Source organism: Leptonychotes weddellii, chromosome 6, assembly GCF_054177405.1.
Source record: "Leptonychotes weddellii isolate Sample4059 chromosome 6, ASM5417740v2, whole genome shotgun sequence".
Classification (NCBI taxonomy): Eukaryota; Metazoa; Chordata; class Mammalia; order Carnivora; family Phocidae; genus Leptonychotes; species Leptonychotes weddellii.
Window position 1 is genome coordinate 84,596,339 of NC_138374.1, and position 26,885 is coordinate 84,623,223.

The 26,885-nt window shown below is 38.6% G+C and overlaps 1 protein-coding gene across 5 annotated transcripts in view; it reads left to right on the top strand.

The window, feature by feature from the left end:
* RGS7 (regulator of G protein signaling 7) overlaps window positions 1-26,885 on the top strand; it is a 499,918-nt gene that overhangs the window by 235,885 nt on the left and 237,148 nt on the right. For all 5 annotated transcript variants that reach the window (XM_081824504.1, XM_081824503.1, XM_081824500.1 and 2 more), the window contains exon 3: window positions 6,463-6,559. In XM_081824504.1, coding sequence (XP_081680630.1) covers window positions 6,463-6,559 — 97 coding nt within the window. The remainder of the gene's footprint in view (window positions 1-6,462; window positions 6,560-26,885) is intronic.

Here is a 26,885-nt window from a genome sequence, read left to right on the forward strand (position 1 = left end):
GCACCCTTCTAGCCTCAACCCGCCCAACATTATAAAGCATTGTTTGGGCCCAAAATTCAGATATGGGAATGAGAGGGGGAAGCAATTTGTCCTTGGGTTTCTGGACTGTAAACTATAAAACTCAGAAGGTAGGGGTACCATGTTTCCTGCTCTGTGCATTAGAGAACTAGGGGAAGCTTCTGGTCGGTGGAGAAACGTGAGGCAGACACAAGAGGGGTCAAGATGGAAGGCAGAGAGAATGTTCTGCAGGTCAGCTCTGCCTGAGACCCACTCACATTCTGATCTTTGAGTTGCACAAAACATCCCACAATACTTACAAACCATTTCCTTGTTTAAGTCAGAATTCTATCACTTGTTAGGCTAAGTAATCCTAACAAATCTAATGAGTACAGTTTTTAATTAATTAATTTATTCAAAATAGAGGTTATATTCCTTGACATTGATGAGAGAATTGCTTTATTTAAGAACAAATGAAAATGACATGCATAGACCAGAAAAAAATCTTTCTCGGGGTACCTGGGTGGCTCAGTCCATTAAGGGTCCAGTTCTTGATTTCTGTTAAGATCATGATCTCAGAGTTGTGAGATGGAGCCCTGTGTTGGTCGGTGTCAGGCTCTGCACTGGGTGTGGAGCCTGCTTGAGATTCTCTCTCTCTCTCTCTCTCCCTTTGCCCCTCCCCCTCTAAAAAAAAGAAAAAAATCTTTATTTCTGTAAAATCACAAAAGCATAAAATCTCCACCTTTTTCAATTAGTTACTGCTTTTGAAAAAATAAATCTACATTCAAGATGAACTAGGACAGATTTACATGTAATGAGATTTTATATGTGTATTTTTTAGTCATAATTATTCATGAAAATGGTCCCTTTTTCATAGGAAAAAGTAATTAATTCTGAGTTGAGATACTGACGACCATCAACTGTAACATGAGGGAAAATCATACCAATTAGAAGCAGCTTTAATTGAATTATTGTAGCAGAAAACAGTTTGGGTTGCAAATTTTAATCTCATTATTCATATTTAACCTTCATTAGGGGCTGACTCTGCTTTCTGGCTCTCACCACTGAATTCAGAAGTGCAAATCATATGCTTCTTTAGCAAGGCTTCTTGAAGGCAAAAGAATTATAGACAGGTTTAAATTATGTAATACCTGCCACCACCTAATTGTCTTAAGATATCTGAGAACCTCTTGACTCATCGTTTCTTCTCATATCCAGCACTTAAAATGATGGCGGCACACAATAATTTGAAAGTATGTGCACATAGGAAAAAATCCATTCAGTATGCCCATTTATATTTCCAAATGCTTGTGCTTAATGGTGGATTACAATAAGAAGTTGGAAAACTTCCTTTGAGATTTTGATTGATTATTTCTCTTTCAGAACTACAGCGTATGGAATGTTTTAGCTTTTTTTTCATGCACATGTTTCGCCTACAGTCAGGGTGTCTCTGCATTCAGCTTCTGGTTTAATGAAATCAGTCGTCCTGATATTATGATAAAGTTCTGGCAAATATAGCTACAAGTAAATTTAATTAAACTCCCATCATTGTTTAGAACATTACGAAACTGGAAAGGTTTCAAGGCAGCGATATTTGTTTTCATAGCTATGTGGGAGTCCCCTGTCTGGCAGACCCCTTTTGAATAATTAGTAATGCTCCTCAAGGATGTACCTGCATAATCCGCTTTCTCTTTCATTCCACCAAGTGTGAGGGCGGGCACTGTTTAACCTGAGCAGTATTTGAAATAAATCACAAGCATTGAAATGACATCTAAACTATTCCAAAGGAAAGGCTAATTATGAATTCCCGGAAAAAGAGCAGTGTGTTGGAGTTCAACAGCGCCTTTCATCTCAACAGCTTACGCATGGCAGTGAACTTGAGTCTCACATCCATGAATAGGAAGACAGCCTCATAAACAGCCTCTGATTTACCCTTATGTTTTGAAGGAAAAAATTCCTCTAATAAACAAGCTGAAGAATCCCCGCATGAAATGGAACAAAAATAATAATATTTTAGTTTATTGTACATTAAGCTCTTCTGTTCCAGTATTTCTGACCCAGCCTGTTTTTTCCAACAAATGTTAGATAAAAGGTAAAAAACAAAACAAAAAACAAAACAAAAAACAACCATTTTCAACATCTCAAGCATCTCAAACAATTTAACTTGCACTTTTCCTTTGCGTCTCAGAAAAATCAACATGTGCTATAAACGAAAATTCAATGCATTCCCCCCCTTTTTTTTGAACCTTCCTTATGGGCCAGGCACTTTATGTATTAGCAATACAAAAATGAGTAAGGTGAGATTTCTTTTTTCAAGAAGTTCACATCGAAGGGAGAACAGACAGTTATTAGATAATAATTAAATGTGAAAGATTTTGTAATTGAGGTATAAAAAAGTTTTTGAACAAGTTTTGATATTCTCAAAACTACTTTGCAAGAGACAATTGTTTTACTCTTTACACACATAGAGGATTAGTTTGCATAGAGAAAATACTTTTGCAAAGAGTACTCAATCTCAATTCAATTTTTTGACCCTCTAAACTTCAAGAGGCAAATTCATCAAGAAAATACGACAGCAGAGATATTTTCACTTTGTAAAAAATGAATGCAATCTCATTTCTCCCTTTCTTCTCAATATTATCTTTCCATAGCTTACATAGTCTTTGCTTATATGCATAAACATTCTTCCTGACGTTTCTTCTAATCAAATCCTCTTCAAAGCCAGTCTTCTATAAGAAATCTAAGAGAGAGCTTGTCCATGGGTATCTCTGTCTACTTCATGATTGACAATTGGTTGCTTCTAATAAATATGTGGCATTTAACCACAGCTGTCTTTGTCAGCTGGATTGTCAAAGAAAGAAAAAGGGCTTGGGGGTTCCTTATACAGTGATGAGGGAAGAAACTCATGTTGATAAGGACAAAGATGATGACGATGATGACAATAATGGCAGCATTATGGGTAAACATTTATTAGCATTGTTTCATCAATCCTCAGCCCTGATGAGATGTGTAATGCTATTGTCTCCATTTTACAGATGAGAAAACTGAGTCTCAGAGTTTTTAAAGTGTGTTACCTGTTCATAAAATTTGCAGGTAGCACAGCCAGGATTCAAACTTAGATTTGACTGGCCTCAGTGCGTGTTCTTAATTACGTTGCTATTTGCATTGATATTAAAAGGTGCCAACAGTTGGAAGCAATTTATAAAAGGTCCTGATCAATTTAACGGGCTCATCTATTTGTCTCTGATAGGGAACCAGCTCTTTGATGTAAGTGAGGAGACTTACCCGGTTCTGAACGCTGATGATTATTTCCAGACTTAAGTAATTTTGTAGCTAGAAGAAATCTTACCAGTCACATGCCTCTAACTTCTTACTTGAAGGGTGAAGAAAGTAGGACTCAGAGAGAGTCTCAGTGACCAGCCATGGCCAGCTGTCCTGTTCATAGCTCAGTGTTCTGTCATCCCAAGCTGAAATTTTCCTCACCCTAGAAATGGGCTTATGAGAGTGAAAACTAACTCTTTACAACTCAGTGGCATACTGATGAAAATGACAGATAATAGATTGATCGGTCAATAGATGTGTGTATGTGTAAACATCCTCTTTGGGATGTTTGAGATCTCTGAGTCCTTTGGCCTTAAATTTAAATTGTCCCCAAAAGTTTAGTATTTATTGGTGTTACTTTGTATAGTGTCTCATCTCTTTTGCTCTATTAGTTTGTCTGCTTTTAACATTCTCTTTCTCACCCGATTTGCTATTGCAAATAGTGGGAAAGCAGACAATCAAGGGTGTTAAAACCATGCTTAATATAAAAATAAATAGACTCCAAGTGAATGTGTAAGGAAACTTCATTAAGTAAGATGGATGTGTTTGTATATATGCATGTATGTATTTATATTTTTTAAAGATTTATTTATTTGAGAGAGAGAAGAAGTGGGAGGGGCAGAAGGAGAGGGAGAAAGAGTCCCAAGCAGACTGCTCTGAGCATGTAGCCCAATGCGGGGCTCGATACCATAACCGTGAGATCACAACATGAGCCAAAACCAAGAGTCGGATGCCTAACCAGCTGTGCCACCCACACACCCCAAGGATGTGTTTTTATATGTGGCCTTTGGGACTGATTTCAACTTTTAGAAACCAGATCGTTTTTGTCTTTGTCTTTGCTTTTGTTTTTGTTTTGTTGTTTTGTTTGTTTTTTGCTCACTCTAGGCCATGGTAAAGTTCACAGATAAATCATATCTAAATAAAGATAAAAACACCTGACTACATTTCAGTGATCACATTTCCAGTTTAGAACACAAATCCTCTTTTTACATGGGAGTTTATCTTTTTTTCTATTATGGAAATTATGACTCAGAAAGATTAAAACTTTTAAAATACAACCACAAAGCTCACTCTCAGTTCCCAGATTCCTGATCTCGTTCCTTCGGGATCCAATGAACTGAGAGGTGGTGGGATTGCAGAGAAAACACCTCTCTCTACTCATAGCAACAAACCTTAATTGAGTCCCAACCAGAGGTGATTGCTGTCACATCCTGGGATGTGGAGGTATGAAGGGGCATCAGAGAGGTTTCCCCATTTGTCTAATCTGACTTGGTTTAAACTGTTAAACTCATAATCCAAGAGTCTGCAGGCTGCCTCTAGACAAGGCCAAGCAGCTTTTCTTCATTCCTGGACACTGTGTCAGGTGAATGAAGGGCAAAGAGTAACAAAACAAAAAGTCAGAAAAGTATGAATATTTTCATGTTTCTATACTTAGAGAAGATGTGTTTATTACATGAAAAGATTTAGCTATTATTGGGATCTTTGGAGGGCCAATAAAAAAAAAAAAAACCTTCTTTTTCTGAATTCCAAACCAGCTGAGAATTACAACCAAAGCGTAAGGCAGAAAGGGGTCATAGTATCACCTGAATTGCTAATAAAGCTATTATCGAAGAATGTTTGCACAAACATAAACTTTAATCCTGAAACTCAATCCTGATCAATTGTACTCACTCAATAGGGCAGGCCTATCACACCAGCAGAATTGGATGTGGGCTTCTCCATGGAAGGAGGATGGGCCCATGACCAATTCCGATTTCTCATTCCCAACTCTTCCACCTGATAAGTCAGCCTAGTTTCCCTGGAGTGGCAGGTGTGAGGGGCAGAAAGAGGCAGGGGAGTGAGACAATCAGTGGTGCTCCCTCTACATAAAAACCAAAAAACAAAACAAAAAAACCCAAAAACATGAGGAGTGGGGAATAAACATTCCTAAGCATTGGGGGTATGTGTGTGTGTGGACATTTGAAGTCCAAGGTTTATTGTCTATGTATGCTGCTTTATATATGTTGTATCATTTAACCTTAAAATACTTTACCCCCCACCCAGCCCCAGCCCTACCCTTCAAACATTGTGAAGGAGTTACTATAAATATTATTATCACCACTTAAAGATGAAGTGGCCTTAGGGAGGTTGCGTATCTTGCTCAGAAGTAAACACAGATGGTCACAAGAAGAGCAGAGTCCCATGCAGACCTATCTGACTCAGAAACCCATTCTCCCCACATCTCCAGTTTCTGGTGAACAGTTTCTCATGTGAATACATCTGAAAATACTTATCCAGGCAAGTGAGATTTCTTAGTTGAAAACCATTCTGAATCTGTGTTGATGGGAATTTGGTAATTCACTGATATAAAGTTTAGACTGTGATTTTGTTAACTTTTTTTGGAATAACTTTAAACTTACAGAAAAGATGCAAAAATAGTTCAGAGAATTCCCGGATGCCCTTACACAGCTTCCCGTAACGTAAACATCTTCTAGAATCCTAGCAAAATTACCAAAACCAGGAGATTGATATTGGTACAGCACTATTGGATACACTACAAACCTTACTCAAATTTTACCATTGTTTTCAATATTGACTGCGACTTCTTTTGAGGACAGCAACTGTATTATATTCGTTTTCATATCCACAGTGCCCATGGGCAAGTCTGGTCTGGAGTCGGTGATCAGTAGCTGTTTGTGGAATGAGTAAATGAGTGAATGGATGTTGAGCTCCATAATACAACTTCCGTGTGTTTGTGTGTATATGAGCACCCCAGGTATAAACACGCAGGGATTATGATCTGAGTGAATGTTATTCAGATCTAAATTCCACATTAGGCTTTGTATAGTTCTTTAAAACTGAAAACTTTTCAAAAGCAAAAGAGAGTGTACTAACCAGATTGAAACAGATACAGCAGAATTCACCAAATGGGCAGAAAGCTAGAATGCTACATTCATTTTATCATGAGTGTGTGTGTATGTTACTGTTTTCTCCATCATCTTTTAACCAAACTAAAAATATTAATGTGACAAAGTGTAGAAAGGCAAGGATATGACATTACACTTGGTTGGGCAAGATTGGTATAAAAAGTTGTTATAAGAACTGATTTTTCTGAAAAAAGTGCAACTTTTAAAAGGTTTTAATTATTTTGTTATTGTTATTTAGATGGAAGACGTCATAGCACGCATGCAAGATGAAAAAAACGGAATTCCTATTCGTACTGTCAAAAGCTTTCTTTCCAAGATACCTAGCGTCTTCTCTGGTAAGTGTGCATTCGGTGCGGCACTGTTTTCTCCAGCACCTTCGACATAACCATTTAAAATCAATTCTAGCCACTCAGTATTGAAACTCTCTCTCTAACTCTTATGAAATACCCATGCCATGTTCCACATCATGTTGGACCCTTGGAGTGATAGTAAAACAAAACAAAAAAGCAAAAATCATGACCTTACTTTACTCTGGGTCAGTTTCAAAGACATAATGAACAATGTGAAATAACAGAAGATGATCTTAAAGATGTATGAAACAATGTGGAATAGGTTATATATAAAAATTAGGAGGATGAGGGGTGCCTGGGTGGCTCAGTGGGTTAAGCGTCCGACTTTGGTCTCAGCTCAGGTCTTGATCTCAGGGTCATGTGTTTAAGCCCTACTTAAAAAAAAAATGAGGAGGGTGAAGAGCATCAGTCAGGAAGGTGTTCCTGAACAGCAGTGATGAACTGAGTTTGCAAAGTAAGGAGTCCAGTCCACTTCAAGACCACCAGCTGTGTGTGCAGAACTGGGGGTGACCAGGGTAAGGATGTGTAGAGACAGAGATGTGCAGAGAGGCTGGAACAGACAGACTTGGGTCGGAGCATGAGGGTCTTTGAAAGTCAACCCAAGAGTCTAATTCTGATGTATGGAGAATATGGAGATCCTTCATGCTCTCGCAGAGTGCATTATGATGAAGGTGCTCAGGGCAAATTGGTGTTCAGTGAGGGCCATTGTCACCATGGTAGGTCCAAGTCCTGTGTAGAATAGTTTGGGTGCCAACATTCTGATTATCTGGGATAGAGGGGAAAACATGAGCATCTGTTAAATAACTGGGCATATAGGCTATAAGAGGACATAACCCAATGGGGTTTGGTTTTGTTTTTTAATTGGGTGACTGTGAAACTAAGGAATCATTAGCAGAAATAGGGAAACCCCACAGTTTGATTGGAAGTGACTGGAGAAACTCTAGAGAAAATGGTGGTGATAAGTTAGAAATCTGTGCTCCAGCTCCCCGAGACTGGGGATGCCCAAGCTGTGGGACTTAGGCATGCTGGGCCTGGGCTAGCGTGGCATGGAGAAGAAGCAGAATCAGACAGAGCCTTCACAGCAAGTCGGCAAGGTGAGGAGGCTGGGCGGAGCCTGTGGAGGAGGTGTTTGATGGGGTTCCTGAGCAAGGGTTCGTGGTGCTTCCTCGTGAACAAGAGTCGAAAGAAGAGCAGTGGTCAGCAGGCCTTCAGCCTCGGTGAGAGGGTATGAATTAGGACCACAGTACAAGCAGGCAGGCCCAGATGTTGGTGCTTGGTGGCTGCATTGCTCTTTGATGAATGGGAGAGAGAACAAGGACCAGACAAACGCTGCCAAATGTCCTCCCAAAATACACCCTCTTTTTCCTGTTACTTCCTTTCATGCCCGCTTTGTTCCAGTTTCTTGCTCTTCTCAGATGATGGCCTATATTTTCTCGCATCTGGGGCTTTTTTACTCCATCTTTGCCCTTCTCACTGACTCACTTCCTGACTTTCAGGTCATTTCGACTATGACATTCTGTCCATTCTTTAACAGCTAGTTCAGAGAGCTCTTCAGAGAAAACTATCCTGAGCCTTCATTCTCTGTGCTCTCAAAAAAACTTGTTTTTTGCTTCTCTAATAGCAGTTATTATGGCCTACTTTGTCTTACAGATATTTTTGTATAATGTCCCATATCCCCTAGGAAATAGTAAGTTCCTTGGAGTCAGCGACAGCGACGTAGAGAGTTAACTTTGTATCTAAACACAGATATGAAAATTACTCCTATTTTGATGACCAGTGAGAGAACTTAGCTCCTTAGATACGCTAACGCAGAGGTTGCAAACTGAAATGCAGTCAGAATCCAGGCAGATAAATGCTGTGAGTTACCCACCCGTCTGCCCTGGGAACTGTGTTCAGGTCAGCAGTGCATGGCCTGTGTGAAGGCGTTCAGTTCAGGAATTTTTAATGACAATATCCATAAACAAAAATGGCTGAACAAAAAGAGTTTAGCTCCTCAGATTAAGCCGGGCTGCAAGTTTTAGTTATCTGCTCTCATGGTAAATCTAAAATTTTTGGTTGAGTTCTTCAAGTAGCAATATCTCATACATTTTCCATACAGTTCCATAAAATTTCATACAGTTCCGACGTAGCATCCTCCTGGAAGAACGTTTGATTGACAATATTAAGATCTTAATTAAAAGGTAAGATTGGACATATAGACAGAGAATGAACAATGAGGCTTGTTTTAATGTTCATTAACATAAAACAACAATGGTAGTTACTACGTAGAGACAATTATCAATAACAGTTTCATATTAATGTAATTAGTTTCTAATTATCATTCTGTGTTTCCTAGAAACTTTCATGAGCCCTGCCTCACAGGTTTAATTATCTGTTTTGCTGTAGATTTCATTGACATAATAGTATTAACCAACCTCTTTGTTGTAATATTCCCAAATTATAATGGTCTGAAGCCCTGTCTACTTCACTAGCAGTTTTTGGTCTTTTGTAGTAATTTTCCTCCCCTGATATTTCTTACAGTGATTTGGGGTTAATCCCTGTGTTCTTTTGTGGTCCCACTTACCACCTGCTGCTTGCTCTCTTGCCTCTCAGTCTCTCCACCCCCCCCAGGCGTGCCTCATGTCCTAAAAAAATAATGGATCTGCTAACGTCACGCCCCTTAGCAGAACCAGAAACCAGTTGTGATGAATGAGTGAGGTCATGTGTGAGAGGAGGGTGGTGTGATTGTCAGGAGTCTGTCTTGTTGTGGACTGTTCACAGGGGAAAAGGGTCTCTAGTATGGTGAATCCAGCTCTTTCCAGTTACCCACTGATGCTCCAATAAAGTCTTGGTGCTCAAAATATGGTCCATGGACCAGTCGTATCAGCCGCATCTGGAAATCTATTAGAAACATAATATGTGGGCCCACTCCAGACCCTCTAAATCAGAACCCCAATTTTAACACTAAAGCCTAAGAATAGAGCAGCAGGGCTGGACTGGGTTCCAGGTCAACACCTGTGTTTTACCCAGGGTACTGGGTGCAGTGGCCAACTTGCTTGTGCTGATCTTTCTAGGGCTTTCAAGGGCTCTGATTATTATTATTATTGTTGTTGTTGTTTTTTAAAATTTTTTATTTTCTACAATCTGGCCTCAATCAAGGCTATCCCAGGCCATTAAATGTTATTTGCTGTTGTGTTTGTTTTGCTTGTGGGAAGGAGGAGGGATTAGGAAGAAGAATCTAGTTCCTTTACTCCCCACCCAAGAACCTCCTGAGCATCTCAGATTGTTGGATGTTAACAGCCATGTGGAGGGATGGGCACTATCCAGTGACACCTGACTGCACCTATGCATAATATACATGTCATGATGGCCAAGTGATGCCCCACCTGCCCCTGGTGAGAATATGTTGAGAAAGTGATCATGCAGTCCTATCCTCTCACAACATCTGAGATCCAGACCCTGATCATGCCAAAGAATCTTATTACACAGATAATATAACTGTGATTTGGGCTTTTGGGTTTTTGTTTCTTTGCTTTACCCCCTCCTGATAAACGCATTTCTTCCAGCTAAACATCCAAGCTTTTTTTTAATTATTTAGGTCTTAGAACGGTTAATTTCGGCGTCCTGGTTTCTGTGGTGCCGAGATCAGGGGAAAAGTCTTTGAATGAATCCCCCATGCTGATCCTTGAACTGTGGGGTAGGACATATTTTTGGGTGGATCCGATCACATTGTTTCTCCCCCAGGTTACCTTCTCACCTGCAGAAGTAGCTTGGGCAGTTCTGATGGTGGCATGTGCCTGGACCCCTCCCGTTTAGAGGATGAGCTCAGTGGCAAATGCTGACCAGAGCCTGGCCTGTCAGTTCTCTTTCCTGGGATTCTTCTGTTGAGTTTCCAAAACTTCCATTCAGTGTGTGTGTGTGTGTGTCCGGCACTGAGATGACGTAAAGCTGAGGACTGGATAATGGGCAGGTGCAGAGAAAAGCAAAGCAAGCCTGTCTGCAGATTGAGAGCAATGGGAGAAAAGAAGCCGAGAAGATGAGGCAGAAAGTCCTGGGTTTGGGGCTTTGCAGCCCTTGTCCCAGTCTTCTGGGACACAGTGCTGCAACCTCACACACTTCCTATGGTATTGCACATCCCCCCCTGCCACACACACGCCATGAAACCTCTACCTTTTGTTTTGCTGTACGCTTCACTTCCCTTATCTGTTTCAGACTTTTCCTGCATCTGAAACAGATTCAGTCGGGTTCTTAGGAGCCCAAATTTCCAGACTGCAGATATTTAGGAATGAACTGTAACCAGGGAATTAGTATTTCTAAGCTGAAAAAATATGTATATATAGGATTGGTGTCTTCTAGTCTTGGAGGCCCAATAACTATATTTTTCTTTAGGATTTTTATTTCAGTTCAACAAACAGTGATCAAATACCCACTGTTTTATCTACTATACCGGGTTTTGAGGGCTAATATTTTAATATTAGTGGGAAATAGACATATTGCATATATGTTGGTGCTCAATGTTCAAGTAAGTACAATCAACTGAGGTGAGTTCTCTTCACAGGGGTTAAAAAAATCAGTTGTGGGAGCAAAACTGCTTAACTGCCTTCATTTTATAATTGGATCTTCAACCAAGAACCCTAACTACATGTCCTTGATTGATTGCCAAAAGAAATACCTTTTTGAGGCTTGGGTATAATGGTATAGAAGCCTTTAAAGTAGGCAGAGAAATGATTATTTACATATTACTTTGTTAACTTTTGCAAAATATAAATCGAGGACATTTACATCAGGTTCGTTAAATTGCTTATGAGAGGACCCATGGCATATACTTCTTCTATAATAAATACTAAGAAAATTGTGTCTTTGACTTTTTTCCCTTTTTTAAAAAACAGTAAGAAATGTGTAACCTGTATTTTCCTTTTCCTAGTTTTTAGGAAGCTCATTTGCTAAATTGAACATTTTATTAGTACTTTCTCACCTGACTCCTCACTGATGTATTACTTTCTTTTTTCCTTCTAATTGTTTTTTTGTCTGTCTTTTATTGCTGTTGTTGTTTCAATCTGGGGTATATTTGTGTGTGTGGAACAGAGAGAATGGGAAGGATTAATATTGTAAATTGCTTTAAGTCATGTTTTGAAGGTAGATAAGAAATAAATCCAGAAGTATCTGAGAAGTGTCTGTATACTTAGGAGTTGTTTTGCCCAGAATCCTCACCATTCAAGTGGGGTTATGTCTTGCCTTTGAACTGAAGCTCTCCATCACAATATGAAAGATGAAGCTCAAATATTATAGCGTAAGAGTATAATAAAAGTGCTCATGCAATTTTTATACAACTGTGTCTTCAAATTGGAAAAAATAACTATAAAGCTAAAAATACAATATTTGCAGATTTTGCTGAGGATTTTCTCTGAATGAATCTCATAAGCCTTATTCCTATGAGGTTAACTATTGCCCTAGAATTCATATCCTGTAACTTACAATGTTTATTTATCTCTCGCCTGAAAATCTTTGGTAAAGCAAACTATGACACTCGTATCAGCCACAAATCTTTTGTGTTTAAACTCTGAATGGAAGCAGACTATAGATCCAAATCCAGATGGGGCACAAGTTTGTGAATAAGAGGAAATGACTAATTTTGCATTTTTCTTGGCATTTGGTCCAACTTTGATAGTATTTACTACTATACCATTTACCTTGGCTACATGCGTATTTGAATGAACTAAAACTGACAATGCAGTTTTTCAGTTGCTTAAGAACAAGATGTTGAAATAGGGCTTTTTTTTTTGGTGCTTTATTTCTGGAAAATACATTACATTATAATAACAAATATTATTTGGATGTAGATTTTTTGTTGATTCACAATCATGGACATTTATAGAGTTTAAGAGTCTAATAAACATAAAGTAAATAGGCTTTAAGTCCTGATGAAATAAATAATTGTTTCTTTAATATTTAATGTTTTAAAAGTTTGAATCAGGAGCACCTTGGTGGCTCAGTTGGTTAAGTGACTCTGCCTTCAGCTCAGGTCATGATCCCGGAGTCTTGGGATCGAGTCCCACATTGGGCTCCCGGCTTGGCAGGGAGCCTGCTTCTTCCTCTGACCCTCTCCCCTCTCATGCTGTTTCTCACTCTCTCTCTCAAATAAATAAATAAATAAAATCTAAAAAAAAAAAAAAGAGTTTGAATCAAACATTGGGGTTTTCTTTTTAATAGTAATAGTTTTCTTTTATGAGTGTTTGTTATTTTGATTCTATATATTAAAATAGCAACTACTTATGTATTATATATAACAATTAACAATAACAATTAGTTTTATATTAGATAATTATGTATTATATATTACATTTTATATTATATGTTATATTAATTTTATATTATATATCAGATAGATAATGGAAGAAAACATTTCTTTCTACTTTAGAAGAAAATATTAGTAATTTGAGAGCCTCCTATATGGTTAATGGCTATTAGTTTATTAGTTTTATGCCTTACAACACTTCAAGGTAATTATTGTTTATCTCTATTTCATAGAGAAGGAAATGGGGGGGTTAGAGTGTTCAAGATTTTAGCCCAATTTTGCACAGCTTGCTAATATTCAAACCAAGATCCGCTTCCATTTTGCTAGCACTGTGGGTTGCCCCCCGTAAGTTCTCTCCTTTGCTGGAACCTGTGTCCTTTCAACATGACGAATGAGCACGTATCAGAATCTGTAGGATTCTGAGTACTAGGGACCCTTACATTTGTCTCCCAACATGTCCTCACTCTGGAGCACTTGACAAAAAGACCTGGGCTTTTGTGTTTTACTTCTGAGGACTTCATGACCTGGAGGAAATGGCTGTGCTGTCTTCACCTCTAGAATACGGAGGTTACGTGGGCGCCTGGGTGGCTCAGTTGGTTAAGCGACTGCCTTCCGCTCAGGTCATGATCTTGGAGTCCCGGGATCGAGTCCCGCATCGGACTCCCTGCTCAGCAGGGAGTCTGCTTCTCCCTCTGACCCTCCCCCCTCATGCTCTCTTTCTCTGTCTCATTCTCTCTCTCAAATAAATAAATAAAAATCTTTAAAAAAAAAAAAAGAATACGGAGGTTACGCGTAATGATACCCAAGTTTCACTCCCGCCTACATTCTGTGATTCAGAGAACCCAGGGTGCTGTTTCATCAACAAGTCTTGTGAACTTTTTATGCTAAGCGGTCATCAGATCTGCTGGCTTTTTGCCCTCTGCTCTTGCATTGCTGTAGTCCACACTGTCACCTCCACCCACCTGAATTATCACCTTGATTCCTAACTGGTCTCCACATCCACTCTGCACCTTATCCTTTCTTTCTCTACGGGGCAGCCACACTGGTCTTTTCAAGTTACAATTCTGATCCATTTAAATCCTTTCTCATTTTAGAATTAAGATAAAATCTTGAACCAGATTCCTGACAGCAACCCAGTTTATCCCCAACCTGCCAGTCAGACCTGGTCTCACAGAGAACTCTTTCTTGCTTCCTTGGTTCTAGCCTCAGGGGCTACTTGTCATCTCTTACACTTCACCCTGCTCCCTCTTGCCTTGGGGGCTTTCCACTGCTAGGCTTTTTCTTCTGTTTTTTGGAACATTTCTTCTTTTCCCGTTTGCTCAGTTTAGACCTATTCATTTTAGGTCCAGGCCAGTTTCCTTTCTTAGGTACCCTCATAAAATGACATTACTTTCTTTTGGAGTACTTTATTCCAATTTATAGTCTATAAACTCATTAGTGGTAGTATTTGATTAATGTCTATCTTCAAGACAATACTGTAAACCACAAGAAGGTTCCAGATGCTCAGTTTTGTAACCCCTGCACCAAAAACAGTGTTCATTAAATATTTGTTAAGTTAATAATTGTTAATAATTGTAATTTTAGAGGAAATATTTGCATTTATATGGATTGTGAAAGAAGTTACACTATTGTGTGGCTTCATCAACACACATAAACTATTTGGATTTTTAAAAACCTTGTCTCAATGTTTTTGGCCTTTAAATTGTGTAAAAAGAAATTTTTCTCTGGAATCTAATGGTGTTATCTTTATTTATAATGTAAATCACATGAACAAGAACCTGGGAATTAATTCCATGGTGTTTTGAAGTGGGTATCTAGAGCTGGCTGTATCTCAGGTTCTGTAGATTTCTATTTTTTAATAATATATTACACATGCCTCAGGAGTCTCCTGTGTTGTGAACATTTTGCCAGGCCTGGAGATACAGAGATGTAAGTAAGACATTGTCTCTGCCCTTGAGGAGACCACTCTCTAGTAAGGAGACAATTAAGGTGAAATAATTTTCATGATAGGATACACCCAGAGTGCTGAGGAGTGTGTGAAATCTAACCCATGCTCTTGGGGTCAGAGGCATTTCTTGGAGAAGGTGACATCTGAGAGTCATTGTAAAGGATGAATCAGAGTTAGCCAGACAAAAGGGGAGCAGTTGTTCAAAAATTCAAGGTGTGAAAGGGTCCTGTAAACTCAGAGAACTTCACAAATTGCAGTGACCTTGACACAGGATGAGGCATGTGGAGTTTAGAGGGGAAGTTAGAACTGAAAGCAGTAGTAAGAATCTTGAGGAATCAGACTTTTATCCTGTAAAGAGTGAGGGGCAATTGGTGATTTTTAAGCAGGGAAATGGGATCACCAATTTTTTTTAATGGCAGTTTCTCTGGGGAAAATGTAGGGAGTAAAAATATCAGTTTGTAGAGAGGGAGACAAGGATGGGAGCTGAGGCTAAAATCTGGAGCAAAGCTTACGACAGGGCCAGTGGAACTGAAGAAAAAATCAGATGCATAAGAAACTTTAAGGACTTAGAAGGGACTTCATTATTTCAGTAGCAGGATTCAGGATGGGGCCGGTGGGGGGTGGGGCGTGGGGTGAGACTAGTGAGAGGCTGGGTAGGTTAATAAAGAAGGTACTGGCAATAAAGACACCCATACTTAGGATCTGACAATGAATGCACAATGATACCTTTTACAAATGAACTGGTAAACACAGGAATTCTCTTTCCCTCTCTATTTTCATGGAGATGACGGAGAACTGATGGCAAGTTTTGAACATCTTGAGTTTCAGATCGTCACAGAACAACCATGTGAAACGTCCAGCTGTTGAATATATGTATCTGGAATTCATGGGTATTTAGTAATACAACAAGTAGATGAGATCTAGTCTGGGTGAATTGTTAGTGAGAAGCAGAGTAGATGAGATCTCTTTTGGAGTTTTGCACGGAAGGAGAAAATCAGAGGACCAAAGATGGACCTATGTGGAACAGAAGCACTTAGGGGGGTGAACAGAATATGTGGCTCATATATGCTTGCCCTTCAAGTCCTGGCCTGCAGGACTGTTGCCTCAGTTCACTTGGAGCAGCAAGGGAGATGGGCCCAAGGTGAACCATAAAGTCCTCATTTAAGTGACTGGGAATCACACTATTCTGTCTGGAAATCTAACACTCAGGGGATAGAGACTCCAGTGGTTTTCTCTGAGAATCAATCAGCACATGAAGTCTATACTCTCTATTAATCTGCTTTATTCAAAATGGATGATGGTCTATGCACTATGGAAGATTGTGGGGTGAAGCCATCACTGTGTTTATGATAGATAAGCATAAAACCAACGCTTGGCCAAACCTCAGGTAATATCTCTAGAAATATCCACCACCACCACCCTACTCCCTGCAGATTAACCTAGCTGAAAAAGAAATGTATTTCTTATCATGATACTCCATGATTCTTTAGGGCATTTGGATGTTCTCATATTCTGGACATTCAGCATTTCAGTTATTCTAGATCATGGTGAAATAAGCCTTTACCTATTGGATGAGTTGCATTTCCTTCAATCAGTTGACTGTGAAATTACTGGGTTTGCAATGTTATTTTCTGTAGCAGGAAATAAACCAGAATTCTCTTCTCAAGTTTTTGTAAATGGTATAGGTTTTCATTAAACTTGAATTAGACCATGCCTGTGAAGCAGCTCACTGAGATCAGAAAAGTCTTGCAGGACTGCCTTTTGGCAGCTATCAAATAAAAATACTCCTATTAAAGCAGGTTATTTAACATATTTGAAGATTGAACTTACTGAACAAATTCTCAGGTGCCAAAAATGCTGGTGCCTATTCTAAATCACCAAGCGCTGTAAATAGAGGAGAAAATGGTAGAAATTAAGAGGGAGTTCTGGTCAGCCATTCCTGCATTTCGTATATTTCTATCTTTTGACTTTTATTAGCTTGAGAAGGTTCCCCATCACAAGCATGTTGATAGTGAAGGGCTTGAATCTCTTTGCTATCCTTTTGCAACTTAATTCCATTCATCATCTGAATTGGTCACAGTTAACGTGCTCTCATATAAATGACTTACCACCAACTGGCAAGACCAAAATTTGTGGTCAAAAGAGTTGTCTAATAGTCCTTATGTTGTGTGGGTTTGGCTGGCCTCAGGTCTTTTTTTAGTTTTAAGCTACTTTATGTATAGGCGTTATTAACATCAGAAAGCTATACATATTTAATGTATACAACTTGATGACTTTGGAGATAAGTATAAACCGGTGAATCTATGCCATAAACATATCCATCACATCCTAAAGTTTCCTCCCACCTTATTTATTTATTTATTTATTTATTTATTTATTTATTTGGGGATGATGAGAACATTTAACATAAGAGCTACCCTCTTAGCAAATTTTAAAGTATACAATAAAATATTATTAAGTTTAGGCACTATGGTCTCTAGAACTTACTCATCTTGCGTAACTGAAACTTTGTACCCTTCAACTAGTACCTCTCCATTTCTCCCTTTCCCCAGTCCTTGACAAGGACTGTTCATATTTTCCTAACACCGCGTTCTTCTTCACGGAATTATCCCCAAGTCCTTGACAAGGACTGTTCTACTGCCTCCTCTGCTTCTAGGAGTTTGGCCAGTTTAGATTCCTCATATTCATGGCATCATGTATTTGTTCTTTTGTGTCTGGTTTATTTCACTTAGCATAATGTTCTCCAGGTCCATGCATATTGTCAATGGAAGTCGAGATTTCCTTCTTTTCCAACGCTAAATAATATTCTGTTGGTGTCAAGCCTTAAGGCTCAGAAAAGCATTTTAATTTCCTGGAATTCATTCTGACCATTTTTTTTTCTCTCTCTGTCCTACTCTTCCTCTCAACATGCTTGATATCAAAGGAAGTGATATGTTGAGTTACTCCAATTGCATAGAAATAGAAACTGTGATATTTTATGTCACTGGATATGGAACCACTTATGTTTTATTATTATTTTGATTATCTAACAATATACACAGTTCTCTGTGATGCCTTGCTGTTTTCAGTCATGTATATGAAAACTGGGCAGTATATGTGTGCTTAAAAATCAAGTTGCCTTTGGGGTACCTGGGTGGCTCAATTAGTTAAGCATCTGACTGTTGGTTTTGGCTCAGGTCATGATCACAGGGTCGTGAGATTGAACCCCGTGTTGGGCTCTGCGCTCAGCATGGAGTCTGTTTCAGATTCTCTCTCTCTCTCCCTCCTTTTCCCCACTCCCCTGCCCTGCTTGCCCATGCTCTCTCTCTCTAAAATAAATGAATAAATAAAAAAATCTTAAAAAAAAAACAAGTTGCCTTTCAATGTAATAATTTAAATATGTCCTGCCTCTTTTCCTTTATTCCTCTAAGGGTCATATGCATGTTTATTAGTGTCATGGAGGCACAATCTATGTAGGTTTAAACTTGTCATGTGGATAGCTGCAGAGGTGAGAAGAAAAAAGAGCAAGTTTGATCATATGGACTAGGTTAATGCGAGTTTTAATAAGTACGTATTTTGCATCTCAATTTTTTTGAGAACAGCTTTCAAGATGCCTTATATGACTTAACCCAACCCTGCTTATATCTGGAGTCAATTTAAAGACAATAAGAATGAGTAATCTGGAATGTTTTTCTGTGGATCCTGTAAGGCTATCTAGGTAATTATAAGATGCTTCTAAGGGTCTAAGATGCTCCTTTCCGAAACTGACAGCTTACTACTGTTGGGGTGTACAGAAATTCAGAAAGAGATTGATTTTGAAAATAATTCTAAAATATGTTGGCAGAAGTTATGCTTATAATATTTTTTTATGATATCCCAGAGAAAATTCAAGAATGCAGAGGGGAAATTTGTGAGTGGTAAATAAAGAAGAAAAAAGTACTCTAAAAATATTGGCAGTTCTTAAAGTTTAGTTCTGAAAAAAAAAAATTCTTGGAGAAAACAAGAAATGCTAACTAGATCTGCAAATCTGAACATGAACATTTGAAAAAAGCCCATCCTTTCTTTGTCATCTTCTTGCCACACCTCTCTGACAAAGTGACAAAGTAACTGGCACATAGTAACTACATAGTCAACCAAGCTGGGGAACAAGAGGAGAAGCTGAGCTGTCACATAATCAACTAAGTATTTAAATTATCTTTGCGGTGAAAGATTCTTCACCCCCTCTTGGTTGTCACTCTTTCCTTATTATAAAATAGCACCAGTAAGTGATTAGAAATAGTAAAGAATTCTAATCTCAGCAGTTTGGACTCTCTGACATATATTCTAGATAATTATTTTTCTAATAACTCAGTACTACTGGGGAATGATAAGGTTAGACATTTTTTGGGCTCTCGCTGTATTTGTAGAGAAATGATTTATTTTATTATATGTTGGATCAATTTAATATGACCAAGATGAAAGGCAAGCTTTTACTTAACTTATTTTCACCAGAATGCTAGAAGAAACATTACAAATTGAGGAATATCTAAACGCTTTGATTTTGGCTTTAGCTTTTTGAATAGACATGTCGAGTAGGACCAGGAACTGCTTTTCTTTCCAGGTAACATGAAGATAGTGGTTCTGCTTCCCTGTTGGGCTTTCTGAACATCTGATTTTGCTATTTTATATTTTAAGTGAATATAATTGTGATTGGAGTTGATTTTATCCTCCAAATAACTCCATCCTAGGGTGGGGAATCTCTGTCCAAATACAAAAGTGTGTCTGTCAAAGTCTACACGTAAGACTTCTCTCTGACTGCCAACCATGTTGGTTGTCTGGAATAGTTCTATTGCCTTATCTTTTTCTCAGAATACCATAGCTTCTCCCTATGATGTCCTCCTTAGAGGAAAGCCTCTTTCTAACACAACTGACCCATTTTATTGCTGTATGACCAAGAGCTGTAAATAAATCTCTGGAGATGGATTTCTCTACTTAAGATTGTGAACAGACCTCAAGACTAAATCATTAACAGTGGGCCAAAATGCATAATTTACTGGACAAATACCCGTGTGCCTACAGAATACTGGATTTCTATTCTTAAGGAGCACCCTAGAGATAGCACTTCTAGTTCTCCTATCCCTCCCTGGGAATCTGACAGCATTCCTGGTTAAGTGCAGACTGAATGGGCAAACATTCTATGAGGAAATATTGAGCTTCCCTGATACTGTAACTTCTTTTTTAGATGTCACGAAAGGAGCAATTGATATACTTTATTTAGAGTTTCCAAAAATCATCACTACATTTCTACCAAAAAAAAAAGGACTATGCATGGCAATGTTGGGACTATTTTGGCATGGTTAAGGGACAATAGAAAAGGAAGAAAACATCATGTGGTCGTGAACAAACTATGTTGTGGAAGTCTGGGGACTCCCAGCTGGTGCTGAATTTTATCTTAGCATTTAAATGTTATCTTTATAGGCATCTAGACTCTTCAGATTTACAGATGATGCCAAATTGTATTAAAAAGTGAAAATTGAAGCCAAAAAAGAAATTCAAAGATGAGAACACTGGGATATGTGAAGGCCCTGAAAGTTATCAATACAGATAAGATTTAGCCACAAAGAAAGTAATACCTTTTTAAGAAGCAACACAAAATCAATCTTTAGGAAGACAAGTTCACCGCTGCAGTTGAGACCCATGAAAGGAGCCAGAGGGCCACCAATAGTCAAATCTCCTGAAGTCACTGCTCCAGTGTACTCCTTTGATGAGGGAGACCACATGCAGTTTTGATTAAGGTGTTTAATATAAAGAAGGGGAGGAAATTAGACAGAAAGAGGAAACTGTCCTACCCATATTCAAAACCAAATGAATATGAGCTCCTCAGAGTTTAGACCATTTCATGCCATTAATCCAACCTCAAGGTTGAGTTTCAACAGAGTTTGAAAAGATTCAGTAAAAGGACATCCCTTAAAAGGCAGCTTTTAAATGAAAGAGATAGTAAGAATTTATATGGCCTAAGTAACTAAAAGGTAGAACTTGTTACTGGTTCTGTGTTTAAAATGTAAATAGTTCAAAAAGAGTTAGATAACTAGACATAATAATGTACGAGAGATGAACAAGAAAAAAAGAAGGGGTATTTAGGCATTTTTTTTTTTTTTTGGATGTCGGTGTTACTGGGAAACTCATTATTTCTGCATGTGACACATAGAAAATGAAAAATAAATGGAAACATTACTGTAGTTATTATTTTATTATTATGCTTTTTATTACCCCTTCCAGCAGCTTGGTTTAGGCCCATATTTGGAATTCTCTTCCCTACTAGGTAGCTAATCTGTTGCAAGACCAAGGAATTACCTATACTGGATGCTCTGTAGCATCTGGCCCAAGGCTTTTCAAGCAGGTGCTTAAAAAGCTATTAGTTTAAGTCCTGTTAGTTTCATCAAATAATAATCATTCTCCACATTCTCAAGATGCCTTATAGCCTTCCATACTCTTGAATGTGTCCTATCTTTTATTCCTCACAACAAATAACTATATGTATCAGAGTGAAATCTTCTGGGGACATAAAGTTTTGTTAATAGCTCTTTTCATATCTTATCCTTTGAATTTAAGATTATTACCTATTGATATTGGTTTTCTTCCTTAAATAAATCACATTTTTACTTTCTTAACTAATTTCTGTGTTATTATAATGTCAACACTCAGTGGGTTGTGCCATGTGGACAATTACTGAAAGAATAAAATAGTGAAAGTCACAGGCAGTTTTGCAAATTTATCTTGGGAGATTTCACTGACGTGGATATATTAAATTTTCATTTTATAGTAATCTACTCTGGAAATTTTTTCTCACAAATGTCGTCTTGTCTTTTAGTCAACAAACCTGGAAAACTTAATTTCATTCCTTGGTGCATTATTTTCTAAAATCCTAGAAATGATAGGTTGCTAAAGAAAAACCTATTAAAGAAGAGCTTCACTTCTTCGAATTAATCCATTAACATTGCTTTCTTTTGAGAGGAGATCCAAATTAACCCTAGAGTTAGATGTTTAGTTAGGATGACACTAAAGTCTTCATTATCCCCAAGTGTGAATAAATCTTGATGACTGAATTGGTAGTGTGGATGTGTTTTGTGAAATAATGTATTACTACATGTGTTCAAGGTGCATCTTTCGTCTACTGTTTTGTGCTGTCTTTTTATCCTGATAACACCATCTGGTTTTTCCACTTCATCTCTCTCTCTCAGAACAGATGTAAAATGGCTCTAAATTCTCACCCCCCAGAATTCTGGGATAGAGAGCTGTCTCATCCTTACTCTCTCCCATCCCCTGCCATCCTCAGGCCAGCCTGCATTGATCATTCATACCAGTGGATTTTTCTAACACCGCGTTCTTCTTCACGGAATTTATTTTACCTGACATTTTATCCTCAATGGGCATGTGATGTGATTCTTACTAGAGGCTGAAAGCATCCGGAGAACAAGAATAATCTTTCATTTCAGTTTGTATCCTACATAGTACTCAGTGCCTGGTACATAGAAGACACTCAGCAAATGTTAACGACTTCTCATAGGACAGCGGATGTCCTGGGCATTCAAGTACATTCACAACAAATTTCACTTCTCGATTCATTGGCAGTGGAAAGAGCACTCAGTCTAATTATTTGCTCTGTTGGCACCCAGCACTGTATGATGATTTTATCTCAGTGGGGAGCACTGGAAAGATGGCAACTCTGCTCCGCTGTCTATTACTAGCTTAGATGGGTTTCAAGATGGAGAATCAGGAAATTGAACACAATTTCCAAATTTCTCCAGAGTCCAAAACACTCTCAATTTAAATTTTATTATTTCGTTTAAAGTGAGTTTTTAGAACATTGGACGTTCCCATATTCAAATGTAAATATTCTTCAAAGCCTGTGTGGAATAGTGGAAAGAGTATAGATTGGTAGGAAAGAGACCTGGATTTTATGCCTATTTCTCCTGTTTCAGAGAACATTGTATGTTAAATGATAGTTCTGGTTCTGATGTATATATGAATATGAATCTGTTTGGGTCAAAACAACTATCAGCAACTACTAACATTTATTGAGTGCTTACAATGTACTTGGCACTCAGTAAATATTAACTTTTTAGATGTATTATTTTTATATATCAGTGTCCTACAAAGATAAGTAAAAGAGCAGGTAAATAACTTGCCCCAGTAATACCACTAGTAAGCAGGAGAGCTGACATTTGAATCTAGGTTAATTTAATAATGTGTCTATATCTGTATGTATCATTATAATATATATCATGTATATTATGATGATGTATATAATATACATATTATATAACATATAGCTAGATATTATATATATCATAGTCTGATTCCCTAAAATAATTTGAATTATTTATCCTTCCTTATTTCATTCTGCATTCAGCTTGGAAAATGTCTCTTTCTTTATAGAGAAATCAGTCCAGTAAGAGATTTCTCAAGGTAAGGTGACATGAGTAGTAATCAAATGGCTTTTTTTTTTTTTTTTTTTTGGTTTGGAGACTTGATTGCAAGTATCAGTTTGTTCGCCTCAGGACACTGGTGCTTTATTCGGTAAGAAAGTGCCCTGGTTATTTAGGCGACAGGAGCAGTCAGTGAGGGAGAAGAAAAACATGCCGACCTGTGCTGAGGAAGTCCGGTGTTGTGCGAAGAAACAGAACAAAATGAACAGAACTGTGGCTGCAGGGCTAACGAAGGAACTGTGCTTGTGTAAACGTCCCTGGGAACCCATCGCTGTACCAGAAGCACTGGACCCTCTCCTTTTCGCCTTCCCTTCCTCCTCCCCCATGCACAGACGGACGGAGGGAGCAGACACAGGAACAAAGTACCGACTGTGCCCAGAACCTGGGTCAGATCTTGGTCCATCCACCTTCCACAGTAGCCACGAGTATTACATTATACAGTTTTCTTTTTTTTTTTTTTAAAGATTTCATTTATTTATTTGACAGAGAGAGACACAGCGAGAGAGGGAACACAAGCAAGGGGAGTGAGAGAGGGAGAAGCAGGCCTCCCGCTGAGCAGGGAGCCCGATGTGGGACTCGATCCCGGGACCCTGAGATCATGACCTGAGCCGAAGGCAGACACTTAACGACTGAGCCACCCAGATGCCCCCATTATACAGTTTTCAAACTTGTTCTGATCACTGATCACCACAGAACATATGTGTATCCATCCTTGTGAGCAGTTTTTGTCTCTTTCATTTATTCTTTGGGTCAGATTTCTACTGACTCCTATCATTTGCATAACTGCTCCGCCCGTTTCCAGGGAAACGGCTGTGCTTTCTGTGTAAATATAAGATTTTTGTCCTAACTCCCCTTTGCCACATTAAGTTACAATGAAATATTTTAGGGGAGTTGTTTATTTTTTCAATTTCTTCTTCAGAAATTATGTACAAAATTATTTTTCCGTGCCAACCCCATTTTTTTTCCCTGTGCCCAATGACTCTATTGAGAAAGGAGAGCAGTTTTAATTCAAGAGGGTTTGCTGGAACCAGGGAGAGTCAGAAGAGGAAAGTTATGGGGTTGGACTTTTAACTTTGTCTCTAGCCTGTGCTGTGGGATGCACTTAGAGCAGGACCTTCTCTCTTTAGCTGGAGATCTGGGGAATGATTTACACAAGGTCAAATTTTACCATGTGAACAAAAATGACAGTTTTTAAAACTATGGCCTTTCTTTTGCGGTATTGGAGTTCCTCCCTGAGCAAAATTGTCCCCAGTGTTTATTGCAGAGTGCTGAATTCCCATGTGAAAGTACCTAATGTGCAAAGAATTACCAGGACATAAATAAAAATCAGTTGGCCATTAAGTGCAGCACAGATGAGGGACAAAATGTTCTTGCTTTAAACAAAAACTGTACACTCACACTCAAACTAAATAGACACTAAATTAAGCCTAAAGATCACTTTAATGTGATTTTTGGTCTAATTATTGTGATGTAAGCAAATCATTCCCACCTCATACTAGTACTGGGAATTTAAACTTTAATAATCATCCAAACCTAAACATGTAGTGAGAATGCCTATGGATGGAGCTTCAGATTGTCTGCTCAGAGATGGCTCAGTAAGGTATCAAACCAGAAAGTATTTATCACAACCATACAAAAATTCCTGTGAGAGCAAAATTTCACATTTGAAATAATTAGGGAGGAATGTAAAATGGTATATTGTTAAACACTGAATTGTTTGTGCCTCGGGGTTCAGAGTGGAGGGGAGCCATCAAGAAGGGCTGGGACGGTCAGCAAAAGACTCATCAAAGATGAGGAGAGAGATGCGGAAGCAAATGGAGAGGGTCCTAGAAGAGACTCAGTCTGAGCAGCATCACACCTGAATCAAATGGAACCATCTATCCCACACATCACAGTAGCTATGGATCCCCCCTGTGGGTCCTCCAAGTGGGCTGCCCCATGAGCAGTATAATCTTGGGATGGCTTTGCGTGTGAAGTCACTGTAAGTTGAAACCTAAAACTGCCAACTTCAAGTGAATTTGGAGCAGAGTTTGGTGATGGATGTGCCATTCCAAGAGTCGACTTAGAAGATGCATTCAAAGGAGTTGTGCTGATGATTTAAAATGTTTGCAAGGAAGCCTAACAAAAATTTGATGGAAAGAATCATTGGCCTCTTGACCACTCTCACTCATAGATGGCTATCTTAAGGTGACAAACTAATTTAGTAGCTCTTTTTTAAAAGGACGATTTTCATGGCCTACACATCTGTCTTCATGAGATCATGTGCTTTTAGTGATCTTTCTCTCTCAGAACAAATTCCCTTTGAGAAATTTTCCAGGACCCATATCTGGATGATACTGAGGTTAGAGAGGACTGGAATGCACATGGAAAACCTGTCTTCTCATGTTCTCCCCTTTATCAAGGACTTGTTAATATAGGGTTAACAAGCCCTGGGTATAAAACCTTTGGTTTTTAAAGCTTTTTGCTACCAGACCTATTTTTCCTCTTAGCCTAAGCCTTAGAAAACCTAAAAAGGGAGTTAAAAATAGAACTAACATTTTCTTTAGAAACTTAAGGAATCTTCCTCTTTTGGATGAGAGCAAGGTTTCCTTTAATATTTGACTTTTTCCCCTTCTCTTTTTGGCAACCTTCAGATGTACAAATCTCACTGAAGTCATTCCAGGTGGAAAGCATTTATGATCAAATATCAGAAACCTAAAAATAAGTATTCTACCCTTTCTCTAGAGGTTACTGAATATTTCTCTTAACCTTTCTGGTCAGGTGGCCTTTTAGCAAGAGAGGGATGTTAATGGTTGATGGGGGCAAATGAGGTGGAAGATCAGTAAATAATCCAAAAATAGCTGAACTCAGAACCAGCCCCCAGTGCTAGGTGATCTGGCTTGTTTAAGAACTTAAAAGAGTTTTTGAAAATGGTGATGCAGCTAAAACTCCAAGGCCAGTGTTATCTTACACCAACTAGTAGCTATCATATTTGATGGCTCAAAAGCCATCCCTCCTTTTCTTGGCACCATTGATTTGGATTTCCTCTGGGTAACTACCTTGCCACGCTCTCGGTCCATGTGGTATGACTGGAACAACCTAATCCCCGGATCAAGGGTGAGGGGGCAAATGTACTCAGCCTCAGGAAATGAGAGACTCATGGCTGGTGCTTTTGCTAGAAAAGACTCTCTGTTCCCGCATGTTGCTAAGCCGGCAGATGTAAACCTGAAAGTGAAAAATGTCTGAAAGGGAAGCTAGTGCAGAAGAGAGTGGAGCCATTTGCCTCTGACAACAACTTTTAAGCACCTGGAGCCAGTGGTTCCTAAAACTTTTCAGCTACCGAGCCAGTAAATTCCCACTTTACTTAAGTTAGCTTAACCTGTTCTTCTGGTCATCAGCCCAGAATAATACGTTCCTCGTAATTGTCCTCACATCTCATCTGTTTCCCAGAGGTTCATTGTATCTGGCACCAAACTCGGGTATTTTTTTTCCCCTTTGGGTGAAAATTTCCTTTTAAAGTGGCATTTTTTCCCATTTAGGTTGAAACACCAAAATAAAGCACCATTTTTTTTTCCCCTCTTAAAACAAGCTAAGATACAAAGACAACTAATCATCTGCTTCTGTCATTGAGGTCTTTGGCCGCCCTTGATTTTCCAATTGCAG